The 20,364-nt window shown below is 51.3% G+C and overlaps 1 protein-coding gene across 1 annotated transcript in view; it reads right to left on the bottom strand.

Moving 5' to 3' along the window:
• Nucleotides 1-472: 472 nt before the first annotated feature.
• The window catches only part of TMEM120B (transmembrane protein 120B), a 39,048-nt gene continuing 19,156 nt past the window's right edge, over nt 473-20,364 (bottom strand). Inside the window, exons 4-12 of the mRNA XM_072953681.1 lie at nt 17,781-17,840; nt 17,092-17,187; nt 12,298-12,387; nt 5,136-5,201; nt 4,581-4,642; nt 2,952-3,044; nt 2,060-2,124; nt 1,640-1,708; nt 473-1,142 (exon numbers count right to left, since the gene is read on the bottom strand). Coding sequence (XP_072809782.1) covers nt 1,029-1,142; nt 1,640-1,708; nt 2,060-2,124; nt 2,952-3,044; nt 4,581-4,642; nt 5,136-5,201; nt 12,298-12,387; nt 17,092-17,187; nt 17,781-17,840 — 715 coding nt within the window. The 3' untranslated portion in view covers nt 473-1,028. The remainder of the gene's footprint in view (nt 1,143-1,639; nt 1,709-2,059; nt 2,125-2,951; nt 3,045-4,580; nt 4,643-5,135; nt 5,202-12,297; nt 12,388-17,091; nt 17,188-17,780; nt 17,841-20,364) is intronic.

Here is a 20,364-nt window from a genome sequence, read left to right as displayed (position 1 = left end):
AAATACAGAGCCTAACGAGGTGACCAGCAGACCTGCCGTGGCCTCTAAAGTGCGGCCTCAGCCTCCTGGCCTCCTTGAAGTGAGGCTGTTCAGACATCCCCCACCCCACGTTCCAGAACGTCTGAGGTGAAGGGAGGGAGCTGGACAGTGAGTGACCTCCATGCTGGCTTAAGTCCCAACCAGTGCTGAGGGTCCCACTCCCTGAGTACTCACTGCAAGAATTTGGGAAGGTGGGCTGAAGGGTGGGGGTCAGGAAGCCCCCAAAAGTGGACCCAAACTTCATGTCAAAAACAAAACAACAGAAAAAAAAAAAACAGGTCCTCAAACCAGCCGAACAGGGCAGGAGCGCCCTCTGGTGGTGACCCCCAGAAAACCTCGCACCCCAGGCCAAGCCCCAGGCCTCAGGGAGGTAGGGCGGCTCTCCCCAGGTGGCCGGCACGCAGGAGACTCAGGAAGCACAAAGAGCAAGAGGCACAGACCACAGTGGTTCTCTGAGAACTGAAACACCCCCACCGCGGAGGCGTGGAGCTTACAGCAAGGAGCTGTGTCGGGAGGGAGGCTCCACAGGACACTGAGGGGCTTCCTTCCACCCCCGCCTGGGACTCAGTAAGTAGCAGGTCAGCGGAAATCCAGCCCCAGCGAGGCACGTCCAAAGCCCAACCTGAGGGGCTCAGGTGACAGGAGCGGGGGACAGAGGGGCTCCCTGAGGCTTAGCCTCCCCGCCCTGACCAAGACTGACCCAGTCTCACCGAGAGCAGTGGGGCAGGAAGGCCGCAGATTCTAAGGGAAGGAGGAGGGCCAATATTAAATATGTCATAAATAGGCAGGCTGGGGCCAGCTAATACTGTGCGGACAGGCTGGGGTCACATTCCTTTTGTCCGGCCGGGGACCATAGCCTCAGCCCCGCTGCCAGTGATGCCACTGGCCCCTGAGGTCACTGCTGTCAGTGGCCACTGGCACTGCTAGGGAGGAAGTCCCCCCGCAGCCTCAGAAGTCCGGGGGCTCGAGGGGCGCGTGGGCCTCATGGCTCACGGCTTCTTGGCCTTGCTTCTGTTCTTCTGCAGCTTGGTGTGCACGACTTTGAGCGTGGTCAGGAAATTGCCGAGGAAGAGGACGAGGAACGTGAGTGCCAACACGAACACCTGGGGGGTGGCGGACGTGCAGAGAAGGGCGGTGCTCAGGGCACGGGAAGGTGAGGCAGAGAATGGAACGGAAAGAGGGAAAAGGCCAGGCCGGCTCTGATCCGCTTTCCTTGCTGAAATGCCCACCACACCCCCTGGGACCTCAGCACCCCCTTAGCACAGGCTACCAGCAAACCACAGGGTTTGCCAGCAGAAGGCGGGGATCTGGGCCAACTGGGTGAAGGGTGTGAGTCCTCGGGGTCGGGCAGTGTCCCAGGGGGCCCCTCCCTCTGTCCCCCTCATAGTGCAAACCTTCTTGGACTTCTCAGATCACTAAGGGGCTCTCTGGCCTCCTGAATTCCCTCCCATGGTCTCCCAAGCCCCAGGAGCTGAGCAAAGTAGGCCCCACAGAAGTGGGGAGGTGGGTGGCTGAGGAAGGAATTCTCCCCATGCGGACCCAACCTTCCCCTGCAACCAACACACACACACACACACACACACACACACACACACCATACCTGCCATTCTCTGCATTCCTCATGGCTGGAGAGCTCAAATAACGTGACTGCGTTGTAGAGCTGCCAGAACTGGAAAGAGGGGAGGTAGGCACAGCTCGCCCCACCCAATCACCCCGGAGCCCCACGTGGGAAAGCCCAGGGAGGGGGGCCAAGCCCCCCAGCTTCTGCTCTCAACTGCCCTGAGACGCTAAAAGCCCCCCTAAATGCAACTGGGGCATTCTAGGCCAGAGCAGCTTGAGGACCTGGGGCTGGGCAAGCTGGTGCCGAGCTCTGGCACCCCTGGACCCAGGGACCACCCAAGCTCCAGGACCCCGTGGGGCCAGCTCAGGAATGGCTGATGAGAGAGGTGGGGGGCCTAAAGACCTGCTCCCCGCAGGTTAGCCCAGTGCACGGGGAACCCACAAACTCCAGGGGACTCACGTGGCCGCAGAACAGGAAAGGCAGAAGGAAGGTGAGGCCTCGCCACATCCAGGACTGAAATCCTTCTGTGGAGAGGAAGGAGGGAGCGAGTGACCGTGTGAGGTGGCCTAGCCACACCAGTCACTCTGAGATCAGCCAGTTCTGAGACACATGGGCAGGGGAGGGGCAGAGCCCTAACCTCCTCAGACACCTGCCACCGGGCCTGACGGCTCTCAGTGCCTCAAGTCACCACGAACCAAGTGGGCGGACAACCCTTACCAATGCTGATGAGCCAAACACTAGGTTTTTAATACTTTAATTCACAAGGGATTTTGCATTTTATTATTAGCATTTGCATGCATCATTTCCATCGAGTTTCGACAAAATAGGGCCTACTTTGCAGAATAATTCAATGTAAATGACCATTTCAAAAGATAGTAGACTCTTATTAAAAACATTTTCCCCTGAAAGTTTAGATGAGGGGTCTCTGAGCTTTTCCGATGGGACACCCGGCCCTATGAGTTCAAGTTAAGCCCACCCTTTCTGATGTATATACATGTATTTTTTTTACAAATATTTATGTGTAAACATACATAAATTGTGTAAGTGCAAAAACACTAGACTAACATTATGTACATCATAAAACAGACAAAAAATAGGTATTTAAAATGGAAAAGCTAGAGGCCAGCATCAGAGGCCTGGCACACAGCTGGCCTCGCGCTTGTCGGCTGAAACGGAACCCACGAGGAATTAGGAAAAGCAATTGGGGTGAGGTCGGCAGCCCTGGCTTTGCATGTGGCAGATCTTGTTAGGTTCTAACTGGCACCTGCTCCCAGTGAGGAGTGCGGGGCAAGGTCTAGGGGAGCGGGGAGGGCCAGTGCTCGTCTCCCCATCCCCAGGCCTGGCTACTCACCCACTGTGAGGTCCAGGTGATTCCTCTCCCCCAGGGCCCGCAGTCGGTAGAGGCAGCCCCTCTGGTAATAATACTGCAGGAACTGGACACAGCCTGCAGGGGGAGCACAGTGCCCAGCTCAGGGCCTGGAAGGCCCAGCCACACCTCCACTGCAGGCCAGGCGTCTTCACTGCCGGGGCGGGGGCAGGGGTACGGCCCCCTCCCACCCGCCACACAAACACACACACACACACCCACACCCACACACATACCACACACACCACACACACAGGTCTGAATCTGCTTTATCCCTCACCCAGAATACAAGATAGAAATTTTATACTGTAATAAGGACACAGTATAAAATTCAAAGGGAACAAACAGGTCATCTGAAAACCCAACTGAGCCCAAACGAGGCCTCTGGAGCTCTCCTTAGGCATGCAGTAGGCACTCAGTGGATGCTTGCTGGAATGGTGGCATCATGCTGGGAGCCGTGGGCAATGCCAAGACATGAAAGAGAGAGTTCCGTACAATGGGGTAGTCACTAAAAATGAGGCAGAATTCTGTGTGCTGATGAAAAATACCCATGATGATGGTCAAAAGAATATAAACCAGGGAGGAGGGTATAGCTCAAGTGGTTGAGTGCATGCTTAGCACTCACGAGGTCCTGGGTTCAATCCCCAGTACCTCCTCTAAAAGTAAACCTAATTAACTCCTCCCCACATAAATAAATAGATAAATATTTTAAAATAAAAGAATATAAACCAGGTTATAAGCACAGCTATGTAGAAGGCTCCCAAATTTGTAAGCTATACAGAATGTAGTATATGTGTATATACATATTTATGAATAAAAATGTTTGAAAGGACATAGATCTGTTAATACCCTAAGGGTGGGGTTACACGTAATTTCCCTTCTTGGCTTGTATGTTTGTGTTTGTTTGTAACCAGGACTTTATTTAAAAATTAAATTGTATTCGGGGGGGAGGGTATACCTCAGCGGAAGAGCACTTGCTTAGCATGCATGAGGTCCTGGGTTCAATCCCCAGTACTTCCATTAAAAAATAAATAAACCTAATTACCTCCTGCCCCCCACAAAAAAAGAAAAAAAATTAAAAATAAACTGTATTTTTGAATAGGCAATATATACACAGTAAAAAATTCAAAGGGAACAAACAGGTACTTGGTGAAAAGTAAAAACACCCACCCTGTCCCCAGCCATCCCCACGCTGCTTCCCAGAGGCCACCCGTTATTGTATATAAATCCAGAGCTATTCTTCAGTGTGAAAAAGAACATACATTCCCATTTTGAGGAAAACAAAGTGCTCCCAACAGCACTCAGTTCCTGAAGGCACAATTGGTCTGGCTCTGCTCTGGAGGGGAAAAGGCAGTGACTGAAGCTCTCGGGGGTGAGGGGGGTCAAACCACTCCTCTCCTGGGGCTGAGGACCGGGTGGCAGGATGGAGTTGATGGGAGTGGGGGGAGATCGCTCTTTCTGGATTTCCGGGACCCTCCCCTGCCCCTAGGATCAGGGATCTCCCCCAGTGTCATCCCCCTTCCACACAGACACACCCTTCACACAACTGCTTCCAACAGTGAAAGCCACAGGAAACCAGGCCCCCAACCCCAAATCTGAGCAAGACACACTCACTCTGAAAAATGGAGAAGGCTAAAAACTGATCACGAAACTTCTGATAAATGAGTCCATCAGGCCTGCAGAAAAGTGAGGGAAAGAGCAAAGATAAGGCCCACCGTGAAATCACTCGTTCATCCCGCCCCGTCTCTGTTCCAACCAAGAGAGAAAAAGATTTCACACCCAATTTCTACCTTCTTTATCATATGTCCCTGGGGCTGGACCAGGCAGTTTCCATCACTGCTTTAACCCACTCTGGAACCAGGGGAGCTCGCGTAGGCATTGTGAAGCCTCAGTTCCCACCAGTTCCCCGCCCACTGCTACAGCCTCACACCTGCGCTTGCTCTGTCCAGACTTGCTCCCTGTCGCCTCTGTCCCGGCCAGCAGGCAGACAGGAGTTCCTCGGAAAACTCCCCAGCAGGCTTGGGGGGTCCCTGCAGCCCCATTGTAGGCTCACGCTTTCCTTCTTGGCGCAAAAAGCTCTGCATCTGGGTCCCCTTGCCCACCACCAGTCCCCATTCACCGGCTCCCGGGGGAGTGAGCAGAGGCCCGGGGCCCAGCGGAGACACTCACCAGGTCAGCATCACTCCAGACAGGAACGTGGACACATAGTGGTGAGACACCCACCAGCCTTTGATTCTCAGAGAGAAGAGAAGGAGAAGGCGCTCAGGCAGGGAGAGAAGCGCAGGTGTCTCCCTGCTTCCCAGCCGGTGTCTGTGGGCGGTGCTCTGTGGCCCAGAGGCAAGCCTCTTGGAACAAGAAACCATCCAGGCCATGACCCTCCCCTCTCTCTGTCCCATGAGCCGAACAGTCAGAGAACCAGAGGGCACCTGGGCCTCCAGCAGCTTCCCAATACCTTCAGAACACACCCCGAACCTCACCACGACACCAAGCCCCCCAGCCTGGCCCCCACCCTAAGAGGCTCCAGGCATCCTTTTCACTGAAACCCCCAGACCCATTGCTACCTCAGGGCCTGTTACGGGCTGAACTGTATCCCCCCAAACTGCTGTGTTGAAATCCTAGCTCTAGGACCTTAAAATGTGACTATATTTGGACCTAGGATGTAATGAAGGTTAAATGAGGTCATAAGGGTGGGGCCCTAATCCAATAGGGCTGGAGTCTTTCGAAGCAGAGGATGAGACACCAAGGGTGTGCGTGCTCACAGAGCAAAGGCCCTGTGAAGACGCAGTGGCCATCTGCAAGCCAAGGAGCGGCCTCCGGAGAAACCAGTCCTGCTGGCACCTTGACCTTGGACTGCTAGCCTTCAGAATTGCGAGAAAATAAATTTGTGCTGTTCAAGTCCCCTAGTCTGTGGTATTTTGTCATGGCAGCCCAGGCAGACTAATGGGGCCTTCAAATCTGCTGTTCTCTCTGCCCCAAGCCCTTGGCCTGCCTGCTCCTGGTCCAAATTCAAGGTTTGAGCCAAGTGTCACCTCCTCCAAGAGGCCTTCCCTGGCCACCTATCTAAAACGGCTAGACAGCACCACCCTGGGTCACATTAGCCCACTTCATTTTCTTTATGGTGCTTGCCACTATCTGAAATTATTTTTTTCCTGTGTGGTTCCTGAACAACCTTCCCCACTCAAAAGAGCAGGGATTTTGTCTTTCTTGTTCAGCGATGTATCTATGGCACCTGGCTCAGAGCAGGTGCTCAACAAGCATGCTGAGTAAATACAGAACATACGCACACAAGTGCGCAGAGCTGCAGCTCCCTGTGCTCCCCACACGGATACAGGCTGTACACGCAGCATCTCACCCCATCCCAGACGCAGCTTCTCTCTGAGAGCCCCACGTACCAAGCCGGTCTGCTCCCTGCCCACAGGCCCGGACTTCATTCATCCAGACCAGAAGCTGCAGGGTCCTTGTGTCAGAACCCAATGGTCCCCCTGCTCAGGACCCTCACTCCACAGTGGTGGAGGGAGCCTGGTGGTCACCCCCTCCCCAGCGTCACAGGCAGCCTTTATTCTTCAAAATCCCTGAGTGCGTCTCAGGCCTCTGCTGGCCTCCCGGGACCCTCTCCAGGAGCTCAGTTATTGAAACACAACATGACAGCGATCTGCTTTGGCAAATGCACCCTGGGAGCAGCCAGACTCCTTCCTCCCAGGGACCAGGCAGTAGGGGTGGGGATGCCTGAGGCATCCTTGTAGGAGCAGCAGTCAACCATCATCTCTCCAGAACTTTCTCTCAGGAGAGAAACGGAATGGGGGCCAAGTGGGGGAGGGGGTCCCGGGCAGTGCTGCTCCCCAAGGGGACCTGAGGATCTGCTGGTTCGAGGGATGAGCACCTGGATTAGAATTTCTCTTTAACTAAAATCATCCTGTAACTTGCTTTCTTATCTTGACTCCCAGGCCAGTATCTATAGACCTGTCAGTGACTTCTCAAATGTGACACGACTTTTCAGGATGTGACTCTGCCAGGCCACTTAGCTGTTCCTGAACTGTCACTATCATTCTTGCTGCTGCCATGACATCCTGTGGAAGTCCCCTAGCGTGATGACGCTATTTCTCCACGGTGGCTACCAGGAAGTACATAGGGTGGTGGTGTTACTTGTCAAACTACCCTCCAGGGCAGCTATCGCAATTTACACTCCCAGCAGCAGCAGAGGAGACTTATCAAGTTCCCCAAACCCTCACCAATGCCGGACACCAAATTTTAAAGTGTCTCCCAATCTTATTAAGTGAAAACTGGTGTGCCATTGGAGTTGCATTTGTCCGAATTCGTGGATCTGCATGGACTTAGAACCTTCCAGCCAGAACACAGACATCCGAAGAGCAGGACAAGGTCTTCCTCCTCTCTTCTCTTTGCGGCCCTAGAATAGCTCTGGCCATAAATTAGGTGTCCAGGCAATGGCCTGTAGATGCCTCAAAAGTTATGGTGAGGAACAAGGTTTTATGTGGCTCTTTATTCCTAGCACTGACAGCATTTGGCAAACAGGAGGTACTCGGTAATATCAAAATGAAAAAAGTGATGTCCAGGAGGTGCAGCTGGTGAAAGCAGCAGCTGGTCTAGACGCCACCATGGACATGGGACCGAGGTAACAGGAGACTGGTGCAGGTACCACGTGAGCTCACGGTACAGGATGAGATGTCCATCCACTTCTTTGTTCCCAGGCTCCCCCTCCCCCTGTCCCTGTCTTGTCTGTCAGAGTCTATGAGGACCCGTGGGTCTAATTTTCTGACAGAAAAGACAGTGCGCCCGTCCTTTCAGCTTGAAGAGCAACCAAGAAGTCCTCATAAGCCCTGGAGTCTCCAAGCCCCATTCTCCTTTGTCCTACCCCCAAGAGCTCCCCTGAGAAATGCCCTCTCTCTGTCTGGGAGCGGCCGGAGACAGACACAAGCTCGGGGCAACAGGCTTGGCTGAGCAGCAGCTCTTAATTTCCCAGCTCGCTGTGCCCAGAGCCCAGCTCTTAATTTCACAGCTCGCTATGCCCAGAGCCCAGTGCTGACAGATGCCACCAATAAACACAGCTCAGTGGCACCAGGAGAGGCTAAAAATGGCCTCTTCCCCAGCATGCATTCACCAGCCCCACTGGCCATCTGCACACCCCAGGGCTCTGGGCTGGTTTTGTGCACGTGTGTGTGTTTATATAACAGTTCTATTGTGATGTCATTCAGATGCTGTACAATTCCCCATTTAAAGTACACAAGTCAGTGGTTTTCAGTATGTTCAGAGCTGTGCAAACATGACCACAATCCGTTTTAGGACATTTTTATCACTGCGCTCATTAGCAGTCACACTCTGGGCTCGTTCTTGTAGGGGCTTGTGGGCTTTTTCAACGAGCAGACAGTAGATGCCCCAGGAAGGGTGGCACATTTATGGCCAGAAAGTAGGGACAGCATGTCCTGGCATCTGGGGACTGTGCCTGGAGAGCTCATCTCCCTCCCTTCAGGACACCTTAGCCATGTTTCCACATGTTCATGATGTATGTGCAGCAATCACTGTTGACTCCAGGCTGTTTCTGGCTTTGAGCTTCAGGTCATCGGGCAGTGGGGAATGGCTTCTACATAGAGGCTCTCTCCCTCCCCCGCCACCCCTACGCCTCTGTGTCCTAGGAAAGGCCCTTGGGAAAACCAATCAGAGATAGGCATTGGTGGCGTGGCTTGCCAGAAAAGCCAACATGATCCCCAATTCATTACCGCCCCTGACCCAGAACTAACGGTAGAGGACATCTGCCGTTTTGCCTGTCAATCGCTCCCCATTCTGGTTCCTGGCCTCCTCTCAGGGAACCACCTCACCCCCACACTCTGGGTGGCTGGGGTAGAGCTAGGGATGGTATCTGGGCACATGACCCAGAGCTAGCCAATCAAAGCTCTGCATCCCTCTGGCCACAGTGATTGGTTCAGGGATGAGCATGTGACCTGAGCCTAGCCAATCAGAAGCCTGTATCAAGACTGCTGCTGGACATGTAGAAGAAAGGCCCTCTTTCCTCTGGGCTTGCTGATCTGGTGGGATGCTGGCCTGGGCTGCTGGGAGCCAGTGCAGGGGACAACTGAAGAGGGAGAAGGAGGGGGGGGTCTGTTAACACTGAGCCCTCGTGACCTCCCTGAATTACTTATATGCTCCCGTAAATCTCCCTTCGTGTTTACTCCCATCAGGTGGTTTTCCATTATTGGCAAAATTTACAAGTTGACTTGCTTATTGCACTAGTTGAGCTAATGAGCTACATCTCACATGGGGAGGCTCCATCCTATGATGAGGGCGTCCCCCCAAACCCCCCAACTCTCTAGGCCAGCTTCCCCCAAAACACCCATAATTCAAGTCTCCAATGCAAGTGGGAACAGGACTAAAGAGAGTCAGTCAGACCAAAACTGAGCAGCAGGCCTCCAGTAAGCACATACGGCTCAGGTCCAGCTGTCCTTGGAACGCTGGTATGGCCCCAAGGACCTTCCCTCATTGCAGAGTTTGGGTTCAGTTCATTTCTGCAAAGGCTATGGGGTGTTTACTGGGTACCAACCCTGAGCCCCTGAGCTGGCCCTGGGACGCTTCAGAGATGAGAAAGGTAGCGTTCATCTCAGTCCAGACCCCTCCCTCCTCCTCACTGTGCTTTCTTGAAATGGTTTCTTAGCTATTCCCTAATAAGGGCCAAGTGTGAGGGGAAACCTCCCACGTGTCTCCACAGCCCACCCTCAGGAGAGAAATCAGCTCTGAGAAGGAGATGGGGGAGGATGGAGGCTAAACATCCAACAGATGTTGAGGATGAGTCACAAGCTTGAATCACCCGGATTCGTCCACTTGCCGTGCCTCACGCCCCCACATATTGGCCGCAACTCCCGCAGTCGTTCCAGAAGACGAGGCACCTTTACAGGCCCATCCCACTCACTCCACACTCCCCACCACCAAAATATCTGAATCTGTGCCCCAGGCCAGAGTCGGGAGGCAGGTCTGGAGCAAAGGTGCCATTACAACCTGAGATTCCTGAAGCATATTTTCGGTGAATGGTCTTTTTAAAAACCGCTATGAGTGCTCCCAAAGGCTCAGAGCGTGCGCATCTTGGAGTCCCTAGCTCAGTGTCTGGCACTTAGAAGATGCTCAATAAATGTAAGATGACTGCACACAAAGCTTTGCATGACAAGTTCAGAAACAACTCCTCCTGTGTCCCATCAGAGTACCAGCTCTAGGGAGGCCCCTGAAAAGGCCCCACTAAAGTGTCAGGCAAATGAGAGCTTTGGAACCCCACTTTCCCTCTTTGGTCCCCTCCCCTGTCTTCCAGGTGTGTCCCACACTTGCAGGGACCTCCACTCAGTCCTGTTCCCTCCTCTTGGGTAACCGCCCATCCACATGTCATACCAGAAAAAAGCTGACCAGAATAACCCTTACTAAAGTGTTAGTGACCATTGGAGGTGCAGCATGCCCTGAACACTCTTTGTATGAGTCCATCAGAAGGAGGAAGCGCCAAGTATGACAGCAAGCCCAGGCGTGCAGAAAGAGAATTAGTAACAAGAAAGACTCGCCAACTGCCCTGGGCCCATTTCCCCACTGTGTACTGTCCTGGCTCCCCTCCAACCACACCCAAAAGCAGGAAGATACTGTTCACTACAATTAAGGGAACTACAAATGTTATTCATTTGGTAAGAGCTTCTACTTCAGTGTTTCCCAAAGCATGGGGCATGTACCGCATGTACCACCAAGTTTTAGATGGCACTTGAGTGTAACACTAAATGATACTGAATCACACAATGAGAAGTCATCTTCTCCATTCTTTCCATTCTCCTAAGTCAAGCAGAGAGTCTTGGTTAAATGCTAGGACATCTTTAATGCCCCTGGAGATCTGCTCATCTCCCTTCATACACATGTACACACACCTGAGAGAGAGGGCAGGCCTCAGGCTCAGGGCCTTCAGGAAGCAAGAATGACTGACTTGAGTAAATTAGACAATGAAAAAGTATGTTTACACCACTTCCTCCTCTCTGCAACTGATCCTGGTTTTCCATGTATGGTGGTGAAATAAAATTTCCTTTTAAAGTAAATTAATATTTATTTAAGCAAAAACAAAAACAAAAACAAAAAGGAGATGGCTGATTTAAAATGGGAGAAAATTACCATCCAGGTGATACAAAACAACATGGCAAACCGGTGTGCAAGGGGCAAAGAGTGGGTGCAGTTTGAGAAACACTGATCTTTTCTAAAGGGCTACAAACTACAGGGCTGTGCCCCTCAGAACCGCCGCTCCCCCGGTCCTTACCTCCTGGCTCTACATTCGGGGTAAGGCCTCGCAGGGCGAGGGTCTGCCATAAGAGACCGCTGGGCAGAAAAGTGAGAAGGTGGCAAATTACTTGGGTGCCTGGCAAACACCCCAATTTTAAATACACAGCTCCTGGCTGTTCCTCACCAGCCCCCAAGGAAGCAGGGAGCGGGGAGGGTTGGGAGGCTGTTACTTTTTGTTTCAGGGATAAGAATGGTGTGCAGAGGAGCAAGTGCATACCCCAGAAAAACACCAGACCTGTGGAAAATGGGTCCTGCAAGTGGCGAGTCGTTGGTCATAGCTCAGTCCCAAGACTCTCATCTCCCTGTGGGGGACCGTCCACTTTTCTCATCAGAATCCATTCATCCTTCTGGTGGCAATACCCTAATTTTCCTCTGGGGAACCACTCCTCACACTCAGCTTCTGGATGTCCAGTGATGGCCCTGGCATGGGCACAAGGCTCACAAACAGGCAATCACAGCAGTGTGTTCTCTGGTCACAGTGATTGGCTCAGAGACAGGCATGAGATAAATGAGTGCCAACAGGACCCAGTGAGACTCTTGGAAGAGAAGAGTGTGCCCTATTTTGCTGGGAATGCTAGAAATAAAGAGGTGAGCCTGGAGCTGCTGGGTGCTCCTACCTGGAACCTGGGAATAAAGATAACACAGTAGAAGGCATAGGTAGAGAGACAGAGAGAAAGTCAGCCCTGAAGGCATGATCTGAGCACCTGGATTAAGCCTTACCTGAAGTCAGTCCCAATGGACTCATTCCTTGGTAAGAGCAAATAAATTTCCTATTGTGTGAAGCCTGTTTGAGTTAAAGTTTCTTGGAAACAAGAAAGAGAAGACTGACCAAACAAAGCAAGGAAAGTGGGAGCAGCAGACACAGTTTTCCTCCTCCCTGGGCCTGAAGTACCGCAATACCCACCCGCCACCTGCCACCCCTGCCGCCCAAGGGAGGCAGGCAGGCAGGTTCAGGGTGACAGCCCTCACCTCCGTGACACCGTTCCCTCTGGCTCCCCCTACACCCCCACAGAGCCAGGCCCCCAGTTACCTCGAGCCATTGCTGATGAGAATACTCTCCCGAATCGTCAGGGTGCAGTAATACCACACCAGCAGGAAGTTGAAGACTTCGTCCGTCACCCTAGTGTAGACAAACAGCCCCGGGGAGCGGGGCAGGCATGAGCACCAGGGACGGTTGCCCCCCCCCCACAATTGAACAGCGAACCAGGACAAGACACGCCAAGCCCAGGCGTGCCTCCGGACGTGCCTGGCGACCCCGGGAAGGCAGCGGTGGTCTCTTCCCCACCTAAAGTGCCCGTCTCCCTCCTCACCTCTCCGCCTGACTCTTACCAGCCCTGAAGGCTCTAGCTGAGGTTCCCTCTCCTTCCCTGACCACGACAACCTGTCTCTCTTCTAAATTCCTACGGAAAGACAGGAAATTTCTGGCGGAATGGCAATAGAAAGACTTTAAGCAGGAAACCTAATATGCTATTTTAAACCGTCTGCAGTGTTAATACATAAACTTCCTCCAACACCTGAAACCATCTGTAAACTTTGTTGTACATGCAAAAAGATTCGTATGGTCTCAACTGTAAGATGAACTTAAGAACCCCCTCCCTGCCTCCTCTACGGTGACCAAAGCCTGCAGCTGGGCAGAGCTGGTCCTAAAGGAGAACAGAATAGGGCCGCTGGAGTCGTGAGGTGCCCTGGTCAGAGGGGAGAGCCACAGACACACTGTGTGTGGCCCTGCCAGAGGCCTGCCTGGCCTCAGCTTTGCCATCTGTACAATAGGAAGGCTGACCCCTCTGTAGGCACTCCTGGGTGAAGGATCCCGGGAGAGAGCCTCTAGCAGACAGCCCCTCAGACTGACGGGGAACTCAGCGAAGGCTCTACCTTCTAGCAGGAGGCACCTCTGTACCTCCTGGTGTCACATACATCCACTCGGTGTGGGGACAGAAATGACTGTGCAGGGGACGGAGGACACCCCGACCTCCTCCATTTCTCTCCCCAGACTGGGCGATCCTTTTCCCCAACTATAAAGGCCCTGGGAGGGAAATGGGAGGACACAACTTTAACAATAATAAAAGACGCTGGGAGACGTTTGGGAGGGGTTGAGAGAATGAAGATGACAGGCTCCTATTTCATTAAATGTGTAAAGTCCCCAAAGAAGGGATGACATTTGAGCAGGAACTTAAATATATGGAAATGTGCTTTCATTAGAATTGGTAATAACTAAATTTGACCTGTTGAAATGGATACATGTACATAGTATGCTCACTTATATTGTTCCACTTTTCATTTCATAGACAATTAAAGCATAAATGCTACACATTGCATAAATGTGTATATTAACATATTTGTTTAAAGCTTAGATCAAATAATCAATTTGATACACTAAATGCTATCCTAAAAAAAAAGACATTGGGAGGTGTCTTTTAAGCTATGTGACCCTGTTTCATGGTCAGAGACGACAGACTACCAACCCCACTGAACCCTCACCCACAGAGGCGATCTTGGGAGGGTCAGGGACAGACTGGAGACATGGTCCCTGAGTTCAAATCCAGACTCTGTCTCTTCCCAGCTGTGGGACCAAGGACAAGTGAGTGGTTCTCCCACCCTGTTACTTCTCCATCTGTAAGGTGGGGAGAGTCACAGCACCTCCTGGGTGGGCTGCTGGGAGCATTAGCTGAATTGAGTACGGAAAGTGCTTAGAACCGTGCCTGGGCATAGGAAGCGCTATGAATTCCCTGTCATAATAATTTTGGAAGCACCACAGAGTGTCCAAAGTTCAAAAAGTGAGTCCCAGATGCCTAACTCTGAGGAAATCAGAAGCCTACTTGACTTGAGCAGGAAACAGAGGAGAGGGGACGGTCTCCCCGTGCAGTCACTTAGATAACTCCAGGCAAGAGACAGGCCCGGGAGCGACTGCGGGTTCCCAGGGTATTTTCCACTGGAGACAGGGGTGGGAATAGAGTTTTACGGCCCCGGCACTTCAGGGACATGCTTGAGGTGCCGGTCTCAGTCTGCTCTGCCAGAGCATGTGAGTTTTCTGTTGCTGGGGTCACAAATGAGCACACGCTCAGTGGCTTAAAGGAACACACACTTACTCTCTTACAGTCCTGGAGGTCAAAGTCTGAAACAGGTCCGCAGAGCTATGTTCCTTCTGGAGGTTCTAGGGCAGAATCCATGTCCTTGCCTTCGCCAGCTTCCAGAAGCCGCCTGCCTTCCCCACAGCACAGCCCCACGTCACTCTGACCTCTGCCTCTGTCATCACACCTCCTCTGACTCTGACCCTCCTACTTCCCTCTTACTGGGACCCTTATGATTATACTGGGCCCTCAGATAATCCAGGATAATCCCCCTATCACAAGATTCTTAACTTAAATCATCTTCAAAGGCCTTCTGCCGCATAAGGTCACACCTTCGCAGGTTCTGGGGATCCCAACATGCATATCTCTGGGGACCGTATTTCAGCCTGCCACGCTGGGCCAGCACCAGTGACTGGGAACTTGCAACACTGCAGGCATTTTACACAGACCATCTCTCTGGATCCTTGAACAACCTACAGGGCTGGCTCCCGCGGCAGATGCACTGACCCTATCCAGGCCTGTCTGCATGACTTCCAACAGCCAGAACCAGAGCTCACTCTGCTGGTTGAGAGGCAGATCAGGAGGGTGAAGGGTGGAGATTAACACTCTCTGGGAGTCACTCCTCTCTTGATTGACAGCAGATGAAGGAACAGGGGGTTAGATAAATACCTCTGCTCCCTCACCCCTTGGTTGGGATAAACTAAGGCATGCTCTACGCTGTTCCCTAGCAGCACTGAACTCCAGGTGCCTCCCCCACCTCACTTCCATTTCCCTGCCAGTGCTTCCCAGGATCACCTCCTGAATAAACTACTGGCACTCGATGCTTATCTTGGGGGGTCTCTTCTGGGGGAATCCAAATTCAGAAAGTCCTACTTCCCATTTTACAGATGAGGAAACTGAGGCCCAAGGATAAGCTGCCCATCCAGCCCCTCTTCCCCTGCCCTATTTTTAACCCATAGAAGGCGTAGTGGGTTGAAGAGTCTCCCCTCCCAAATTCATATCCACCCAAGACCTCAGAATATAACCTTATTTGGAAATAGGGTCTTTGTAAATGTAATTAGTTAAGATGGGTTATACTGGGTTAGGGTGGGCCCTAAATCCAGTGACTGTATCCTCATAAGAAGACCATGAGAGAGACACAGAGGGCAGGTGGCCATGTGACGACAGAGGCAGAGACTGGAATCAAACAGCTTTAAGCCAAGGGAACAGCAGGACTGTGGGCCACCGGGAGCCGGGAGAGGCAAGGCGGCGTCCTCCCCTAGAGCCCTCGGAGAGAGTGCGGCCCTGCCAACACCTTCACTTCAGACTTCTGGCCCCTAGAACAGGGAGAGGATGTATTTCTGTCGTTTTGAGCCCCCCAGCTTGTGGTGCCTTGTGACGACAGGCCAGGAAAGGAATCAGAAAGGACTGGGGCGAAATGGAGACGCCAGGCCCTCAGGGAGCCTCAGAACTTGACAACCACCGCAGGTTTGCCCTTTGAGGCCCCTAGAGGTCCCAGCGCAAGGAAATCTGGTTGCACATCAAGAACGTTTACCCCTTCCAGGGGGCGTGTGAGCAGGCATTACTAACGTGAGCAGCCTTTGCCCTCCAGGGAGACGGGCCAGGCCTGAGGCAGCAGGCGGGCACGGACCCAGGGCCTGAAAGGGCCTTTGGACGCTCAAGTGGCCAGTCCAGCAACAGGACTCCTGGCCAAGCACCTGCCAGGAAATAAACCCTTGACACTTGGGCCAAATGCCAAAGCCATACTTGGCTGCCTCCCCTCAGGGCAGAAAACCCGGGGCCAGAGGGGAAAAGGAAAGCTCCTGGGGCAGCAGAGCGAGCTCACTAGCCTCGTCCTGCTTGAACAGAGCAGCTGTCCTCTGAGCAGCACCACTGGGTGCCAGGCGCGGGGTGTAGCCATACACGGGGTTAACGCACTGAACTGTCGCAACAGCCCAGTGAGGCAGGGCCTGCTGACACCTTCGTTCTACAGATGGGGAGACTAAGGCACCCAGAGGGAACCCGCCCTTGGCAACAGCCAGTAAGTCTCAAAGTCAGGACCAAACCCAGGAGGTCTGTGGTCCATCTATCTCATTCTTTCTTCTCTTTTCATTTTCTTCTTTCCTCTTTCTTCCTCCCCTCTTTCTTTTTGTAACTGAGATATAATTCATACACCATAAAATTCACACTTTTCAAGTATGTAACTCAGTGGTTTTTAGTATATCCACAGCATTGTGCAATCATTACCACTATCTAGTTTCAGAACATTCTCACCACTCCACAAAAACCCCTGCATCCCTTAGCAGTCACTCCCCATTCCCCTCCTCCCAGCCCCTGGCAGCCACTAGCCCGTTTTCCATCGCTATGGCATTTGCCTGTTCTGGACATTTCTTATGAATGGGACCACACAGCATGTGACCTTTTGCGTCTGGCTTCTTCCACTCAGCATCATGTTTTTAAGGTTCCTCCATGTTGCAGTGTGTGTGTCAGTACTTCATTCCTTTTTTGTGGCCAAATAATATTCATTGTATGGATGGATCACATTGGGTTCTTTCTTAACTCCTATGTTACAAGGCCTCTCCAGCAGCCTTCAGTAGGTACTTGTTGGATGGCTGTCGGGCAGACAGGACTGCTGTTTCCTATAAGAAATAATCCTTCTCTATGCTACACCTCATCATACCAAACGCTGGAGAGGCGGGAGTGGCCCTGGATCCCGCTCTCACAGCCCCCTTCTCCCCCCCACCACATGCCCATGGACACACCACCACAGCCGTCACCTGTAATGCAGGACAAATCGACATGCCACAGCTCCCAGGAGCAGGATGATGGTCAGGTAGAGCTTGAACTTCTCATACTCGTCCTTGTAGGCAAATCTGCAGTGACAGACACCACCAGGAAAGGTCACATAACTATATCCCACCTGGGGGCAGGACCCTCGCCCCGTCAGATCCTTGACCTGCTGATCACACTAAGGGAGAGACTTTGAATTGATGGTGATTATCAAGTAGGGAAAGAGGGCCAATGTGCAAAGCTTCCTAGGTCCCTGGAATCCTGGTTTATGGCTCCAAGCCCATGAAGGGCAGGGAGCAGAAACAGGATCTCCTCCCCAATTAGCCACTGCAGCAGAAAAGCCATGGCTCCATTTCCCCTGGAAAGTGATAGATTTTAAGTGGACAGGACTGCCTCCTCCCTGGGAGAAATGTGCGTGATAAGGTGTACAATGGATCGGGGGCCACTTCTCACAGGAAACTGGCACTGCTGTCCACTCAACACGTTGACCCTTTGAAAGGAAGGAAGGTGGTCTACCCACTGAGGAGAGCATCAGGAAAACCAAAAGTCGGAGTCCCCACTCTGAATGTTTTTTCATTTATGCAAAAGTACTAGCTTGATCTCATCTCTCCTGAGCTGAAAGAGCAAAATGCCTGGATTCCGTGAAGTCAAGCAGAGTGGCGTCTGGGATACTTACTTGGCCTGGTTGCTGAGAAGGGTCACGTTCACATTGCCGAGAACCAGATTCAAGTAGAGCCTGGAAGGAAAGACCTGTGAGGACCGCCACGTTCTTTAACAGCCCGGGGAGTGGGCCCCAGCCCAAAACATTCCAGCCGAGTGAGCCCAGTGCTGAACACCGGGTGTTAGACAACAGGGCGCTAAGCTCAGAGGTGAAAGTCTCACCTCGCGTGAGAACGAACAGTGATTAACTAGAGAACATGACAACTGTGACATGACCGTCAGGATTAACCCATTTCCCCCCGTTTCACATGGCTTAGAGACCATATTTCCCAGCCTCCTTTGCAGCTAACGTGAGCATGTGACTAAGCTCTGGCCAATGAGGCGAAGGCATGTGTACGACCTCTAGTTCAGTTTACAAAAGACCGTTTCTAAGTGCAAAAATCTCAAGTATATAACATGATGAATTTGTACATATTTATACATCTATGTAACCAACACCCAGGTCAAGGAATAAAATGCTTCCAGCCCCAGAAGGCTCCCTCGTACCCCGTCCCAGTCAGTACCCCCGCCAAGGGGTGCCACTGTTATGTTTTCTATCACCGTGGATTCGTTTTGCCTATTTTTTATATTTTCACATAAATATATAGAATGTGTTCTATTTTATGCCTGGCTTCTTTCCCTCAATGTTGTGGCTGCAAGGTTCACCCAGGTTGTCTGCATCGGTGGTTCCTTCTTCCTCACTGTGTATATTATTCCATGGAGGAGAGGAGCCATAACTTATTCATCCTCCTCTTTACTCTACAACTGATGAATGTTTGGCTTGTTTTCAGTTTTCAACTATTATAAATACAGCTGCTGTGAACATCCTGGGTTTTTTTTTCCTAACTCAAGGTGCAATTCACATATCATAACATTAAAAAATTTTAAATAAAAACAAGTTATACAACATAATGCTTTCTAGTATATTTACAATGTTCTGCAGCCATCAGCATCATCTAATTCCAGAACATTTTCATCACCCCAAAAGTAGGCGCACACCCATGAGCAGTCACTCCCATTCCCCACTCGTCCCAGCCCCTGGCAACCACTATCTACTTCTCGTCTCTATGGATGTGCCTATGCTGGACATTTTGTATAAATGGACACATGCAACGTGTGGCCTTTTGTGTCTGGCTTCCTTGCTGTGAACGCTCAGCGCTCACTTCCATTGGGTGTATAAATATATATTTATCTCCCCAGGGGTGGAATTTCTGGGCTGCAGGGTATGTATGTGTTTGGCTTCACTAGGAGATGGCAAACACTTTTTGTGAAAAGGGATCTGCTTGTCCTCCGCTGCCCGACTCCTCCCCGCTGCCTGAGAATGTGATGGTGCGAGCCAGCTCTGGCCATGTAGACGAGGACAACTCCCTCAGGAACCCACCACTCTTGGCCTACTCCCCTCTGGCTTTGTGCATGAGAGACAAAAACTTCACAAGTCACAGCCATTGTACCGTAAGGCTTCTGTGACAATAGCCTATACTCTAACACACTAGTAAAGGTGCAAATGAAGGGTTATGAGAGCTCAGGGGAAGAAAGACTAATTCCACAGAGGGAGAGGGGTTTGGAAAGGCTTCACTGACGTATAGTAAGATTTGAACTGGGTTTTGAAGGATGAGTAGAAGTTTGAGAGGAGAAAAGGGAACAAAAAAACCTTCTTTCTAGCTATGAGTAAATTCTAGGGGCATCTTCAGTCTGCAGTACCTGGAGTAGAAGTGTAATAAAGCCATGCATTTAAAAAATTTTTTTTCTAGTGTCTTTTGTGTATGTGTGGGGGGGGTGGTAACTAGGCTTTCAAAAAATTTATTTATTTATTTACTTATTTACTTATTTATTTATTTTAATGGAAGTACTGGGGGTTGAACCCAGGACCTTGTGCATGCTAAGCACATGCTCTACCACTGAGCTATACCCCTCCCCCAAAGCCATGCATTTTTCCCACCATATATATAGTCCCAATATATAGTGCCTGAAAAGGCACTACAACTTCCCTTCAGAGAATCGCTTTTTTCCCTAGGCCCTAGGGTAAGGCACATGACCCAGGCTCAGCCAGTTAAAGGGGTACAACCCTCTGATAGGGTGAATAATGATCACATGACACCATCTAGACCAATGAGAGTCCGTATTGGGACTTTCCCCAGAACTGCTGAAGAACAAAGAGACTTTCTCTACTGGATTTGCTAAGCAGGTAGGATACAAATGCAGAGCTGCTGGGGCCAACCTGTGGAGAAAGCCTGCCCAAGAAAAAAACTCACACACTCAGAAAAAGAAAGCTAAGTGAGAGACGCTGCCTAACATTTGAGCAGCAGGATCCAACCATACCTACAGCTGCACCTGGACTTTTTAGTTACATGAGCCAATAAATCTGCTATTTTTTTAATTGAGTTATAGTCAGTTTACAATAAATCTGTTATTTTTAATTAAGCAAACTTGAGTTAGGTTTTCTGTCATTTGTCATCCAAGGATTCCTGACTAATGTGAGAGGCACAGAGGACTAGAGAGACTGGAGCTGGGAAAGTGGATTTGAGTCACACTATAAAACAAGGTCATGCTATTTCATTATG

Source organism: Vicugna pacos, chromosome 32, assembly GCF_048564905.1.
Source record: "Vicugna pacos chromosome 32, VicPac4, whole genome shotgun sequence".
Classification (NCBI taxonomy): Eukaryota; Metazoa; Chordata; class Mammalia; order Artiodactyla; family Camelidae; genus Vicugna; species Vicugna pacos.
Note: the sequence above shows the minus strand (reverse complement) of the source record. Positions and strands in the feature narration are given on the sequence as shown.